Source organism: Rhinatrema bivittatum, chromosome 18, assembly GCF_901001135.1.
Source record: "Rhinatrema bivittatum chromosome 18, aRhiBiv1.1, whole genome shotgun sequence".
In the NCBI taxonomy this organism is placed as follows: Eukaryota; Metazoa; Chordata; class Amphibia; order Gymnophiona; family Rhinatrematidae; genus Rhinatrema; species Rhinatrema bivittatum.
This window is the reverse complement of record NC_042632.1, coordinates 40,567,461-40,583,210: the sequence shown is the minus strand read 5'-3', so window position 1 is coordinate 40,583,210 and position 15,750 is coordinate 40,567,461. Positions and strand designations below refer to the sequence as shown.

General features: G+C 43.6%; 1 protein-coding gene across 8 annotated transcripts in view; it reads right to left on the bottom strand.

Annotated features, from left to right (window-relative positions):
• SGCD (sarcoglycan delta) overlaps window positions 1-15,750 on the bottom strand; it is a 667,313-nt gene that overhangs the window by 104,785 nt on the left and 546,778 nt on the right. For all 8 annotated transcript variants that reach the window (XM_029584042.1, XM_029584043.1, XM_029584037.1 and 5 more), the window contains 2 exons: window positions 11,870-11,957; window positions 7,892-8,011 (listed from right to left, as the gene is read on the bottom strand). In XM_029584042.1, coding sequence (XP_029439902.1) covers window positions 7,892-8,011; window positions 11,870-11,957 — 208 coding nt within the window. The remainder of the gene's footprint in view (window positions 1-7,891; window positions 8,012-11,869; window positions 11,958-15,750) is intronic.

The window sequence follows — 15,750 nt, the reverse complement described above, 5'->3', positions numbered from 1 at the left end:
CTCTGCATTACAAAAAAATGTGCGCCTACTGACACATGCATTTCTGCTTTTGGGGGTGGAGATACTGTTGCCACACAGTTCATAAAATACAGCCTTAACTTTTAAACAAACTGACGTTTGCACTATTTTATTTGCACTACTGAAAATTACCCTCCGGTTTGCCCTTGCCAGGACTCTTCGTCCTGTAAATACTACTCCAAAAATTTGCATTCGGTTAGCTTGGACAATTCACATTCTGGTAGGATCTCCCCCCTGTGATGCAGTACACTTTGCTGCTGCTCTGCCCAAAATTTCAAGAAGATACTTTTCAACAGCAGACAGCGTGGGTGATCCTAGAAAGTATAGAAATCTTAAACTAAGACATCTAAACTGCTTCTTTTTAATGACAGCCACGCTAGTAGTTTGGAAAGCACAGGCGGTTCTCGGCGTGGTCCTTCAGCCCTTCTTCCCTGACCCTGGGCTTTAGAATGCCTGACCGAGGGCAAAAACTTCCAGATCCTGCATAAAACTGGTGACGGACCTCTCCCAAAGCAGTGACGGCCATTTATGTAGCCTCGAGCGCGATGGCCTCTGGTTTCTGAAGGATGCCGCCCCATGCGGATGTGGGAGGGAGGGCGCTACATCTCCTCCCAGGCAAAGTCTGAACTCAACTACAGCCAGTTCACTTCCCGCCATGGGCCCTGGAACTCGCCTCACTCACCCCAGGGTCCATGGGCGAGTCCACAAGGACTGATCCTAATGTCGCTTCCTCGGCAGCTCCTCCATGAGCGTGGGGCAAAGCCACTAAACGTTTCCTCTCTATAAGGTGTGCCAGCCAATACTGCTTCTGAGGCAGCCACAATCTGGCCCTATAAGAGGTCCATATTCAGTAAGCCGGTGAGTGAACAAGTTATCCGGCTAAAAGGTTAACTGGATAGCTTGCCCTGTAAATTCAGCAGGATAAAGTTTCCGATGAATACATTCGCTCAAAGGTATCCGCCTTTTTTGCCCCCTATATTGCCGGATAACTTTAAAACCCAACCGGCTATATTTGAATATATCAGGATAGGGTTTTTTTGGATTTTTTTAGCGCTGGAGGGCCAGGAGCAGGTGAATTTATACCTTCCTCCTCATGGCAGGTTTTTGTTTTTTTTTGTGTATGGGAGAGAAGGAATGGATGGATCGGGGTGGGGGGGAGGCCATTGGGTGGGTGGGTGGTATCTGGATTTAAATAAGAACACAGAAATGAGGAAAGGGTGGGGGGTGACTTGTAGATCGTAACACTTATGGCAATATTTGGAGGGTTTTGGGGATGGGGGGGGGGTTACACAGCCTGATGGGGAGATACATTTGGTGGGGGAAGGGAGAAAATTGGGCAGCAGGCTTCTTTAATTCCTTTCTTTTTTTCACATAAGGCTGGATAAACTTTAGTCTTGCTCTGAAGTAGGTCTGGTTATCTGGATAACTTAAGCCAGACAGAAGTGAAACTCTGCTAAGTTAAGCCGGATAACTAAACTCCCACTCCAAAAAGCTCCCAGAACACCTTGGGTTTTTGTTTTTTTTATCTGGCTAAAATGTAGCCAGATAAGTGGCTCAATTGCCATTTGGTTGGCTAACTTGTGGCTTTGAACACTGACCTCATAGAGCACTGGTAACCAGTGCAGAGGTTGCAGAACAGGGGTGATTGGATCCTAACATCTGTGCATCTCCCCCTCTCCCCCCTCCAAGGAACATGAGCAGCTTTGCATGAACGACTTCCAAAACGTAAAAGAATAGAACTGCACTGGTCTGGACATGCATCTAAGGTGGTAGTGGATGCATGGGAGCTCATCTTTGAAAAAAAAATAATGGTATACGTGGAGAACACTGTCTGAAGATTAATGTGAAACAGAGTCAAAGATCTGAGCTCGTGCGAAAACTGGCATGCTCTGATGGGAATATTTATTAAAATATGCTGCAAATTGTCAGGGCAACTAGAGCATGAACATACAACTAGGACCTGTGGCTGAGATACACACCACACACACACACACACACAGTGGGGGGAGGAGAGTGCGCTTTTATAGCTGGAATTTTCTTGCCTGTAGCAGAGCAGTGAGACACAGGAACAGGCAGGGGCATTCATCCAGATACTGAAAGCATAAAGAAAGATACTTAAAGCAAAAGAAGTGCATTATTTTACAGACCTTGGTAGTTTTCAGGGTAAGACTGAATCACGCATTTGTCCCACAACACTGGTGGGGACAAATAGGTAGAAATGCACCCTGACTGAGGACGAGGGAGGCCGACTTGATCCAGGGTTTCAAAGACTAAATGCAAAGAAAGCTAATCACTCGTACAAACATCTGATGTCCTCACAACCTTTTGATGCCGGAATCATGAAATGGAAATGTCCAGTTGTGAGAGACATTGCATGCTGGGCACTTTAGAAAGTAACCTTCCTTGTGTGGCGGGAGCCCTAAATCAGGTCCTGGTTGTTAAAGGACCTGATTTAGGGCACCTGCCACATAAACAACTTAAAAGTTAAAATTTAAAGGAGGTCACTTAACCTCTACTTTTGGGGTATGGTGACGTGCGTTATGGCACAGGTTTATTAAGGGAATACGCGCCGTGCCTCTAATGGTGTCAGGGGTTTCTACTTGGGGGAGGTAGGGCTCAGAGTGGGTTCTTTTTGCAGGTTTCCCTCCCCCCCTCCAGGAGAGGGAATGAGAGTGGGGAACTTTCCTTGGAGGTCCGCTGGTCTACTCCATGGAGAGAGGCCAAAAGCATGGGAAGGCAGTGAACTATTACTGGGTGGCCTAGGCACTTGTGGAAATCCTTTGGGAGAAGTGGTTACTGATGGGACATGGTTAAGAAGAATTCTGTGAAGGAACGGGAGTAACCCCAGGAGGAGAAGGATGCATTTTTGATACCAGGCGATCCTGCTAAAGATTTGGAGGTTGAGTGTTTTGTTGTTGCTGCTGCTGCTACACCAATGCTGTGAATCTCTAAACTCCGGATCTACTCTGCGCATTTTAATATTTTTAATCTCTGTCTGCCGGCAACCTCAGGAAATGAAAGCTGTTCTAGTGGAAGATACCTTTCGAGAGAGACCTTCCTAATTTATCGTAAGGTGTGGGCTGCAGAGAGGCACCCCCTCAGTCCTCGGGAGAAGCAGAGTGCAGGCAGAAGGGGGTCACACAGAGAGGGAGGAGAGTTCTATGGAGTTTTCCCCCCTATCTGCCTTGAGAAATACAGCCCGCGCTTCTGTGACGGTCCACGATACCATCTACACTGACCACGGATTTTGGTTCTGAACCCACACGGAGGCTGGTACTTAACTCCCAAACAGGATGTGCCCCAAAATAGGGTTACACCTGTTATCATGCCAGGATAGAGTGGTCATGGGAATCTGAGCTGTAGGCTGGAGAATCTGCTTATGGCCCTGTACCTATTTTTAGCTCCATTCTTGAATCCTTCCTATTCTTTCGTCTGAGGAGAGGTATGAGCGGGCCTGGATTTACACACAAGTCTACCAGGCCTGTGCGGCAAAGATTTGGGGGCAGCAAATTTCCTGCCCTCACAGACCATCAAGTCCTGCCCCAGACCTCCGAAACCACCCCGGCTCCTATTACTGTCACAAGTCCCTCTGCTCCAGAACCACAATCCTCAGGTCACGGTGAGGATGGAGAGACTAAATGTGCACTGACGGGCCTCGCACCTTCTGGATTTCCCTGATGGGGAGGGACTCCATGAGCAGCATAGGCTTAATAGTTGCCCCAATCACTGCGATCTGAGGATTGTGCAGCTGGTGTGAATATATCTGGCTGCAGGGCAAGGGCTTGGAGATTCAAAAGAGTTTGGGGCAGGGGGAGAATCTGTGTAGCACCAGCTCTGGCGGTCTCTTAGAGCAGCATCTGCCCAAATCTGTCACTATATCAGAGTTTGCAATGTTACAGTCCCGTGCACCCCTGTAAGTGTGCAGGATTCTGCCAGAGAGGAACTGCAGAGACCTTTGGTGTATATTCTGAGGCTTTTCATTCCCACCCCCCGAGATGGCGGTGAGGGGGAGTTGGTGTGCATGTCTAAGAGATATGGGAATGTAGCCGGTGGAGGCCGTTATGTTAGCGCTGATGCTTCTGGGGTTGAAAGTGATAAAGACTTTGAACCAGCCTTGCCTGGCGCTCATGAACAGACGTCACGTTGAAAGGTCTATGCTTAGCTATTCGAGGAATGGTGCTGGTATATGAAAGAGTTGGTGGGCCGAAGAAATAAGTTTATCTGAGGTGACTCTGAGGAAATTTGTATTTATGTTTTTATTTATTCATCTCATATTCCCGCCAATCCTTAACACGGGAACCTTTCACAAGAGAAAGCAATTGTATCAGTTTGACTAATTTACCACTGATTACATCCAAACAAGTAGGATTCTATTGAAATATAGTGTCATGAACAGGCAGCAGTACAGTTCTCTGCTGCAACTGTGTAACCTTGCTCCAGGGTGCATAAAATAATGAGAGGATCTGACTTATTTTACTAGCTGCCAGACTCTCTGATTTATGGGGTAGGTTCACACAAAGGGTCATGTGGCTTGAGAAGTGGACCCGGCTAGAGGCAGTGGGGGGTAGGTGGCTTTGGTTCAGGGAGCTCTACAATACCCTCCCCTCCATGAACTTGGCTCTCTTTGACCATTAGGTGCTTGACCATCAGGCCCTGATCCCTCCTCACACAGGGGGTCTCCTGTTACCGCAGCAGCTCATGGGGACTACAGCAGGGCCTGTGAGCGCATGCTAACTCACTAGCCCCCCCATGCCGACTTCTGCTATTAATGCTGCTGCCTGAAGAGCTCTGCCGTTTGAGGCAACGGTGACCTCAGTTGAACTTTATGCGACCCCCCCCATTTAGGGTCCTGACTCACAGTTTAGGAAGACCCGGCCTTAGACAGACCTAACATCTTGCCCTTATACTGAGGAAGATGCCATACTTTTGAAGAAATATTCATGATTTTTTTTTTAGTAATGTAAAATTAGATAAATCCCCGTGAAACAATGATAATTATACTTTCCTTGCAGTGATTTAAAAAAAAAAAAAAAAAAAAGCTACTAGGTTAAGGTCAGTAGTGTCTTTCATCTTCTACGCCAGGAAAAAACTTGCCACAGTTCATAAAAAGGTTCCAGGTTTGTGACCTGGCAGAAAACCAGCACAGTTTCCATGCTAAATCGTGCCTCTCATCCAAGCAGGATCCTGATGTGCTGTGCAGTTACAATGCTTTATAGACACGTGCACAGCCGTCTCTGGGGCTGGAAAGCCTAGCTAACAAATATATTGCCTCTTCTGCATGACAGTTTCAATGGAGGGAGAGAGAAGTAACAATATTACTCCAATATTACTTGATAAAACCATCAACATTTTCCCACTTGCATTGATAGATTTCAATGGCATCAGAGATTCATATCATAAAGTGTCCATTATAACTATATTATTTGATCTCTGTGCCTGTTAAAAGGCTCACTAAATCACCTTGTGCAGTGAACTTAGCAAGTGGAACCAATCCACTGTGTACAGAAGGTGAAAAGAGTTAATTACCATGAATTAACCACAAAACTGTCCACGTGAAGAATAACTGCTTGCCTGGACTCTACACCAAGACGCTCAGGGTGATTTCCAGGCCGCGTGCACCTTTCCTCTGAAACAGGGGTGCCGCCGGGTCAGAATCACTAATACTGATAAATTTCAGCTGACACCAGCACCTGTGACACCAATAAAAGGACCTTAAAGGACATAATTATTGGTGGAACCTATTACTCGTTTGACCAGCCTGAGGCCCAAGAGTGATCGCCAAGAAAAATATGAACACATAAAAGCTCCTAGTGCACCGGGAAACCACTCTGACAAAGGCTTTTTCTGAACCCATGCCATAAGTCATAATAATGAGAAAAGAGACAGAGAAAGGAAAGAAAAAAACCCCAAACAAACAACTTTTTATAAACGCTACAAGGTTACTGAAATATAACATCCGAGAGCATCTTTCTCTTGATGTCGCTGCTCAAGCCCGAGCATGCCTTGAGAAACTCATTCGGGGGAAACCAGTGAAATCTATCATCTTCCTCTAGCTTTCTTTCGCATGCACCCCCGATCGCTCTCAGACTAGCTCGGCAGCATCTCGCTCCGCTAAAAAGAGGAAACTGGGTTAGGGGTTTACTGGTGGCTGGGAGAGGATGTCCTGGCTCCCAAACGTGGGTATGAAATTTGGGAGCTGCAAGACAAAATAGGACATCACGGTAGAAGAATACCCTGGAGATCCCCAAATGAGACAAAACTGATATCCCTAAATCATGAGTACTCATTTGCAAATTACTCCTCCTCGTTCCTCAGATGAAGATATTAATCCAGTTCTGCCGTGAATCAGCAGATCCACAACTGAAGCAGCTGAAACGTCTGAACTGCCCAGCATAACAGAAACCATTTCAGTGAAAAGAGAATGAGGAATATTTACCCCAACACAGGACCACGAGGTCAATATTTAGCTCGTTGGTCCGGCTAAGTTTGGGACTCAGCTAGGCAAATGGTGGTATGTAATAACTGCCGCTTGCTGAATGCCTCCGGGTGGCAAAATAATTAGCCAGGTAACCCAGGGTATTCCAGGGGGCAGAGTTGAGTTATCCGGCTAATTTCCTGATAGGTGGGTGTATTCATAGCGTGCCTGTGCCGCTGAATAACTGGTATAAGTTAGCTGCATAAGTTTATCCTGCTAACAGTGTCCACTCCCTGTCTAGCTGACCTCCATATTTCAGAGACATCTCAGATTAAGGATGCATATTTTTGTTTTTTAAATTTAAACATGGAACAAGCAACTATTGTACAGCACCCTGAGTGACCAGGAAAGACACTAAAAAATTAAATCTAAATATAAAATTAAATCTAAATCAAATCTAAAAAATAAATACATAAAATAAACAAACCCTCAAATTTAATTAAAAATAAAGATAACTGCAGTGTCTGTTAGACAGAGTAGATCACAAATTTGAGTCCAAATTGTCTTCTGACTGCCTTACAGCTTTCTTTTATGCAGCAATCCAGGCAACGTTAAGCAGCACACACTCTCTACCCCTCTAGTCAAGGAAAAAAACCCCTCCAAAACCACTGCATGGCTTCTGCCAGTTCACTTTTACTGTGAAAAAAACAAACCCCTTCCTGGTGAGAAGTTGAAGTCTGTGTCATTGTACTGACCACTCTCTAAGTCAACAAAAATACTTGTCCAATTGTGCTTTTCCATCTATTTTGCCTTTCTCCATCAAATCATAGGGCTGATGGGTCAGTTCTCCAGCAGAATCACTTCACTTCACATCTGTTTATCTAATTTTTCCTTAAAGTGAGCTCAGGTGAAACAATCATGTAACCATAAAATATTTCATAAATTTCAAGTACAACTGTAGAGTAACAGAAAAATAACAAAAAAAAACTCCATGACTACTTTTACCTGTGGGATTTGCACCAATAATCAAAAGCAGAACGTGCCAGTAGTTTTGTTTCAGTTATTTCCTACAGAAAAACTTTGCACTTGCTCTCTCTGTGTCTAATTTTTTCGGAACAAAATGCAAATAGTCTTGTATAATCAAAATGATGTGCATTCCCATTCTCTGCCCTTCCCCGCAACTCCAGGAACATCTCCGCAGCAGGTGGATAAAAGTATGCGCACTGTTGAAAAATGCGAACACTTTTACATGCATATGGGCTGGGCAATAATCAATGAGGCAATATCCATAGGTAAGTCGCTTTTTTATCTGCAGAAATGTCTTGTATTAATATCTTCTCTATCCAGTCTAAATATCAGACTAGCCATTGAACTTCTCATTTGATCTTGTTGTGGACCTTGAAATAATTTTCCGAAAAACAGCTCAGTGTAACAAGGACAAACATCAGACTTTATTACCTAAAACTCTCAGTCTTTCTGCTCCAACGACCACCTCGTTGTCATCTGCAGAAAAGAGCAATTTTCCGGAAGTTGATTTCACCTCAAATTTTTTCCCGTATGCTTCTATCGCCTGTGGTCCTGTGAGAAGAGAAATGTTGAGGACAGACCGTGTCACAAATCTGTTTTAATACATTTCCAGCATACCTCTTAATGCTTAAGCATTTACGGGGTGATGATCTATTCCTGGTGATTGGGAAGGTTTTTGACCTTTTAGGCTTTCGGCTCAATTGGAACTGGCCTCTGTTGGACAATGGCATCATAAACCTTCATTCACAACTACCTGGGGTTTTCTCCTTTTCAAAAAAAAAAAAAAAAAATCCTATGGCCATTTGGTTCCTCTTAGCCCAGTCACTGCAGCAACAGTTCTCAGCCAGGGGCCATGCAACTGGGCTCCTTCTGGAAGCCTGCAACCCCAGGCCCTAGATCTTGCCACTAGGTGTTGCTATTGCATGACGACCAGGGGATTCCCTCCCTCCCTGGATCTGTGAATGCTGCCTCTCCATCATTCTCCAGCCCTAACTGCCTCTGGAAAAGGAAGACCCTACCCAGGTACTGAACCTAGGTCCTTCTCCTGACAGTGAGCAGTAATACCACTGAGCTGGCCCTTGCTCCTATGTATAATCTACTCCACACAGTACCTTCTGGCAGCTCATGAGCTACACTGCCTGCTCAGCAATGTTTCTTAGGATTTACTGTAGCTTCAGTGATAACCGGGCTCTCTCTGCTTCCCTAGTGCTTGAAACAGATTTCAAATCCTTCCTAAATATATTTCAAGATAGTTGGTCTGAAACCTGTTTCCATGCTTATGAGATAAGAAAGGTAAGATGAGTGTACAGTATAGTTCTGCAGGTGAAAAATGTGGCCAAGGTAATTGATGGTAGCATGGTGAGCCAAAATACATTGTGAGCCAGCCCCTGTGAAGCAGATGCTGTTAGAAGTGAGAGGGTGTGCCTCAGGCCCTGCTACAATATACGCTTAAAGCAGAATTACCATGAAGTGAGCAAGAAAGGACAGTGCCCTGTGATAATGTAATCCCAAACCATATAACACAGTCTGCATTCCTTTTCAGTATATGCCTTGCAGGGTATCTGTCACTGTATAAAAGTTGTCTGAGGTCTCCAGTTCTGTCAAGAGAGAATCATTCAAGCTAGCCGAGCATTCTACCACAAATAAATAGTCAATGATCAACAAAGCTCAATAAGTTCCTTTTGAATGTGAAAGTATGGAAGCTTATAGTTGAATTTATTTCCCACCTCAAGGCAATTTTCCCACTTGCAGCGTAAATCATTACTTACTGAGGCCATTTATTTAATTATTTAGTGCTGTGACTGCAGGCCAGATGTTCCATAAGCAAGTCAGACAATCCAATCTAATGCAGAAACAAGATGTTTATGGATTATAGTACCCACACTCTGCCGCTCAGCAATTCTTCCCTTCATCTCTAGACTACACTCTTTATAGAAGAAAAAAAATGTTAAAGAATGTCCTATCTAATCACACATTTCCAAACTGGGATATCCAGCCTGCATTCCAGGAGAAAGATTCTGGGTTCATTTAGGACTGTGTGAATCCTTAACACTGGACCAGGTATCTGGCCCAGTCCACCTTAACAGTCAGGCAAGCAGGTAGCTCTGTGGGCAGGTCCCCTGAGAGCAGGAATAAGGGCATAGGCCCAGAGATGAGCAGACAGACCCTGGACTCCAGGAGAAGGCAGCTCCTGAAACATTGCTGCCCTGAATGAGAATGTTGTATTGTTGTGCTGCTGAAGTTAAGCAGACTAAACACTGTTTTTATGTTATAAATAAACCACTGCTTAAGGATAAAGTTGAGTAAGTGTATGATGTCTCCAGCCTAAGACTGCTCGGTTATGTCACAGACTGCTCGGGTCAAATGAACTATGGTTCCCCCCCCCCCCCCCCCCCAATAGACAAAAACACGGGGGAAAAAAAACCCCAAACAAAACTTTTAGCACATCTGGCCATGATTATGTTGAGAGGCATGAAGGATGTAATTATCAGTACCCAAAATCCACAACAATACAGTGAAGATAAAAAAAAAAAATGCAATAGTGGAGTATGGCCAATGACTTTGTCTCAAGCTGAGTTGAGCATGATCCTGGCTCAGAATCCAGTTACAAGGGCAGGAAGAAGCCGATTGTGCTGCTGATGAATTGTTCACAGCTTGTGCTGATGTAGGGAGGTCCAACTGCAGTTTTATGGTAACATCTGCTCTTCTGAAAAATGACTGCACTGGAAGAGAATCTAAAGAGAGTGCCATCCTGCCCCCTTAGCTGCCACTGTTTGCCACACTATTTGGAGCGTATATGAAACACATGGAAGTAAAATGATGCTGGCTGGTTTCTAGAGCTCTGCTTTTTCCACCCCCTCATTGGCCTGAGTCAAAGAGGGGTCTATTTAAGAAGGCAGGATGAGCGGTAATGCGCTTGATTGGTAAATTAGCCTCGGCTGCAAATCATAGGAGTTGCAGTAAATATAATGCACGCCAATATGCCCCGAGAAATAGACCCTAAAATTTGGTAGCATCATGCATGTGGACTGCTGCTAAAATTTAACTATTTCTTTTCTATATACTGAAAGTCTTTTCTTGCCATTCTGAAGACCTTTTTTTTCCTCCAGAACTAGTCAAGTAGTATTTGAAGCCCCTTGAGTATAATAGTTTTTGCCGCCTTCTGAATGGTACATTGGTTATTCGTCAACACTAATGTTTCATTCTGGCATGAGTCAATAGTTATTTGTGATTCTTAAATTAGAATTTTATAACCAACACTATTAAGAGCTAATTTATATGAACAGACTGACCATTTACATCTGCAGAAAACAACCCAGCTGCTCCACTATCCAATGCTCAGGATGACAGATCTATTAGTGTATTTTTCAGTTGTGTGTCCTACACATTTCACTCTCATGCCAACCCTGTGACATGGCCCTTTGATAAATAACAGTTTTATTAGCTTTTATTATTCAAAGAGAACTAATGTCTTACCATGTCAATGTCAAACCATACCAAGCTACTTTTTTTTTTTTTGCACCTTGAAAGTCCGAGGCAGAGTTTGAGCTCAGCATAAAATATAACCACAACATTATAGCCTGGGGGGGGGGGCGGGGGGGCATAATTTTGGATCAATAGACTTTGTAGAGAATGTACCCCTGTTATTTATTTATTTTTAAAATTCCCAGCTACCTTGCACCTCTTTTTCTGAGGGTGGAGGAACAGGAAAAAAAAAAAAGGTAAGGATGTGGATTTGGACAATTCAATCCTGAGCACCTGCTTTGCTCCACCAATTATATACCACATACATTTAAAACAAATCATTAAACTACATTAAAATGATTATTACTGAAAAATATACCAGTCCACCTCCTTTTATTCCATTTAGCCACTGCTAAAAAATTTCCCTGTGTAAACAAGACCCTCTCCTGCCCACTCCACCCCCTTCCAGGAATCCCCCTAACACAGTAAGCCTGTGCATCGAGAAACCCCTATGCATACTTTTCAGGTGCTATGGGGGTAGGGTGGGAAGGAGATGGGGCAACTTTCACACAAGTCAGTTCACTAAAGTAAATAGCTATTTACCCAGGTAGATAAGTGGGTTTGAAAACTGCCGTGTTTCAGAAGAATTTTCATTCCATACACTTCTCTGTAAAATCCGCTCTGCTGCTATTTGCATTCTGCTGCGTCGCCGTCTGATGGTGCCTGACTCTGAAAAGTCAACATCAGCACAGGCTGATACCATCACAAGGCCCGATGATTTCCACTCCTAGAAAAATTAATTTTCCTTGGGCCTTGCATTTCACGACAGTGAATTTTCAGCCCTGAAGGGCTACTTTGAAAACAGAACTCTAAATGACTCCCTCACCTCCCTTTACAACTGGGTCCGTGCCATCGTTTCCTTCTGCTTTTTTCTTATTCTCTTACCTGTTATAAGTTGGGTCAGAACTTTCGTCTCATCATTAAGAATATTCACCGTCACGTTTCTGGCAGATTGGAGGTATAGTGGATTCCTCTGCAAAAAAGGGTAGGAGAGAAAGCTAATGAGATTCAGGTCATACTCCAACACAAGAAATGAAATGCCCTTACAACGTGCAGTATGGGTCAACCAAAGGAGGAGATTGGATTACAGCAAGGGCCATCGCCTGTTCAGGTTTGATAATCTCTCTTGACGACTCATCCAGGTGTCATGGGGTTAAGATATTATGAAGTTTTAACAGATGAAGGTGCTAGCCTAATTTCATAGAACCAAAAGGGGTACCAGATGGCTCTAAATCTTCAGACGCACTCCAAGCCAGTCCTGGTTTTGCCCAGGTGCATCTATGAACTTGTAGCTCTGTTTTCATTTTTTTTTTTTATATATATATATAGAAAAATTGAAACTATAAATCCATAGATGCAAGAAGCCATTGCCTCAGCCTATCCCTGATGACCTGGAGCCATTTGGTAAATCTTAACTGTAGAACGTCTCAAATCTATCCTCAACTCCCTTCTCCCCCACTAGTGGAGTGTTTAGGCTATCTGCAATGAATGTATGCAAAATAAAAGTGTACATACCGGGGGGTCCATCGTATGGCACATTTGTCCCGCACACATTCACGGGGGTTAACTTGAAAACCCAACCAGTTGGGGGTAGGGTGGGATGGGGGTGAGGCAAAAGTCCCAGATCCAGGTTTGAGAGTCCCTGATATTAAAAAGGGTGCTGCATGCAAACCATCTCATCTCAAAGTAACTCATCTGAAGCCCAAACGGCAGCAGCGTAACATCACCAAGAGATGCCAACGCTGCCTGACAATTTGTTAGAGCCTCTGCATCAGTGATTCTCAACTCTGTCATGGGGGGGGGGGGGGGGACGACGACACCTAAACCAGTCTGGTTTTCACGATATCCAAAATGAATATGCCCAGGATGGATTTGCATCTCCGATGTATGCAAATCGGTCTCATGCATATTCATTGCGGGTATTCTGAAAAACCAGACTGGTTAGGTGTGACTGTAAGACAGGGTTGAGAATCATCACTCTTACATGTGGAATTAGACTGCGAAAGAGCTCAGGGCGCTGGTGGTGCTGCTGCAGAGGCAGTGCACAGAGGTGTCTAGCAAGGGTCTCCAGCACCCGGGGGCCAATGCAATCGGGTTGCCTCCCCTGCACACACACTCCCTCCCCCCATTATCCCCCTCGTAGAAATGCCTGCTGTCAGAGAAAGTCAGACTAATACAAACCCCCAGAACAGAAAAGAACTGACAGACTACTGTCAGCCGCCTATGGGGAAAACGCTTCCCTGCCCGCAGACAGGTCCCGTCAATAGGGTTTCCCCTCACCCTTTCCCTCTGTGCGACTGCTAGCAAACAAGAACAGTCTCTCATAAAAAGAATGAGACAGAGGCAAGGTCCGTGATGTAACATTTCTAAATTCTTCCACAAAATTTCCACTTCTGACCATCGGGAGGGGGGGGGGGGGGGTAAGGGAAGGAAAAACCATTCCAAATGTGTCCTTCATTCCAGACCCGCACACGTGACTGCAGCCTCATTACAGCCCTCACCAAACCCAGAATAACTGACCACAAATTAGAGAGAAAAGCATGGCGAGAAAAGCTGAACTGGAACCCCCCCAAAAACCAAATTCTGCCTGCAGTAAAACCCCAGAGAAATAAATTTAAAAAAAATGGCTTTTTCCCAGCACTTAAAAAAAAGAAACATTCAGATGCACATTTCCCAAAAATGACAGAGAAAATCAAATTCTTCCCATTTCCCATTATCAGAGAAACAGAAGCAATAGCAGTCATATTCTCCCAGTGCTCAGCAGTCTTACTCCCTCTCCCCTCCCAGTCACCAGCAGTCTTGCTTTCTCTCCCCTCCCATTCCCCAGCAGTCTTGCTCCCCAACTCCCTCTCCCCTCACAGTCTCCAGCAAGCGTGCTCCCCAACCTCCTTTCTCCTCCCCCTCCCAGGCATCCTAGACTCATATGCAGTGCAATAATGCAAAGACAAAAACATCACCATTGCTCATAAAACAAAATCAAGAAATATAAATCAATTATAATAGTAAATCATACTAATAAAAACAGAATTTCAAAGCAAGTAACAAACAGAGCATCTGAAAACAATAAGGAAAAAAAAACCATTTCCCAAAAAAATCAATAAAATATTTCAATATAATAAAACTACTAAGGATAAAAATTTTTCCCCCTCTCCATACCTGGGAACTTTCGATTTTGTCACTCTGAGATTGTTGTGGCTTGGGGGAACACACACACACACACACACACACACACACACCACCCTAGCTTTTCTGCTGCCCTGTGAAAACAATTATTGTGCTGACTTCTCCTCATTTATTTTTAAACATTTAATTTGTTTTCTTTTTCTAATCAGGCCCAGTGCAAGGCTATTAGGAACCCTAAGTAAATCTTACAGCTTTGTATCTGGCCCTCTCCACACACCACTTAAAATTATGCAATTACAATTCAAGATTTTACATAAAAAAGGACACCCAAAAGTATAGTCTTTTGAAGTAAAAGCATCACAACAGCATGTTTATTATAAAGCATTGCTGGGGTGTCAACCAAAAATCCCAGCATAAAGGCTAAAAAGACACTTGGAACAAATATGGTATTAGGAATATTGTAACGCATGCTAGATGTGGGATTGGTCATCAGAAAGCCATGAGCAAATTAAATTTCAATTACAATATAATAAACCTCCCATTCCTAAATAACGCTAACTGTAAACATTACACCAGGCTCTAAAACACCAATACACCTCCTATTAGGAAAACAGAACATGCCAAGCTGCTATAGATCCCTATATAGAAACGACACATTAGCAGAATACTTAACCTTAGTCACACATGCAGAACAAAGACAGGCTCTCACTAAATACAAAATAAAGTGACTATAAAGTAAAAATGGAAAAATGCAGACAAAAACTTAACTAGAAACTATAACAAGCCAGACTCTGTATGCAGTGCAACAATGGAAAAAGAGAAACATCACCATTCCTCTGAAAACATCAAACAAGAAAATCAAGAAATATAAAGTATAAATCATTATTGCTCTCATTAAGTTATTTTATTTATTTCCAAGTTAAATCTTCCCTGTTCTCTGTAAGACATTATTCTACATTCTGTCAATTTATTGTTACAATGTAAACCGAATTGATTAGCAACTTTGTTGATAGAACTTCGGTATATAAAACTGTTAAATAAAATAAATAAATAATAGTAAAACCATACTAATAATAATTAATATTTCAAAACAGCTGATGAATAGAACATCCAATAATTAAAAACTCATTTTTGTAATTTCCCAAACACCAATATTTTAAAACATCATACAGATCAAACACCCAATTAATTAAAATCAATAATAATAATAAAAAAATAAAATTACTCACTCTCCATGCCTGGGAACTTGATTTCTGGTCTCTGAGATTATCGTGGATTAATGGGAGGGGAAGGGAGGTGCACAAACTTTGTCCTCTGTCATGTACACACCTTTCATCCTCTTGCTCACACAGATATACACAAACGCTCTTTCAAAACTCAAATGTTCAAATACACACTGGGCCGGATTTTAAAAGGGTTACGCGCATAAGGTACGCGCGTAACCCTTTTAAAAAACCCCTGCGTGCACCGAGCCTATTTTGCATAGGCTCGGCGGCACGCGCAAGCCCCGGACACGTGTAAGCCCCGGGGCTTGCAAAAAGGGGCAGTTGGGGGTGTGGTTTCAGATCGGGGGCGTGTGCGCGGTCCGGGGGCGTGGCCGAGTGCCCCGCCGGTGCGCGTAAGTTACTACTGCCTGATTTCGG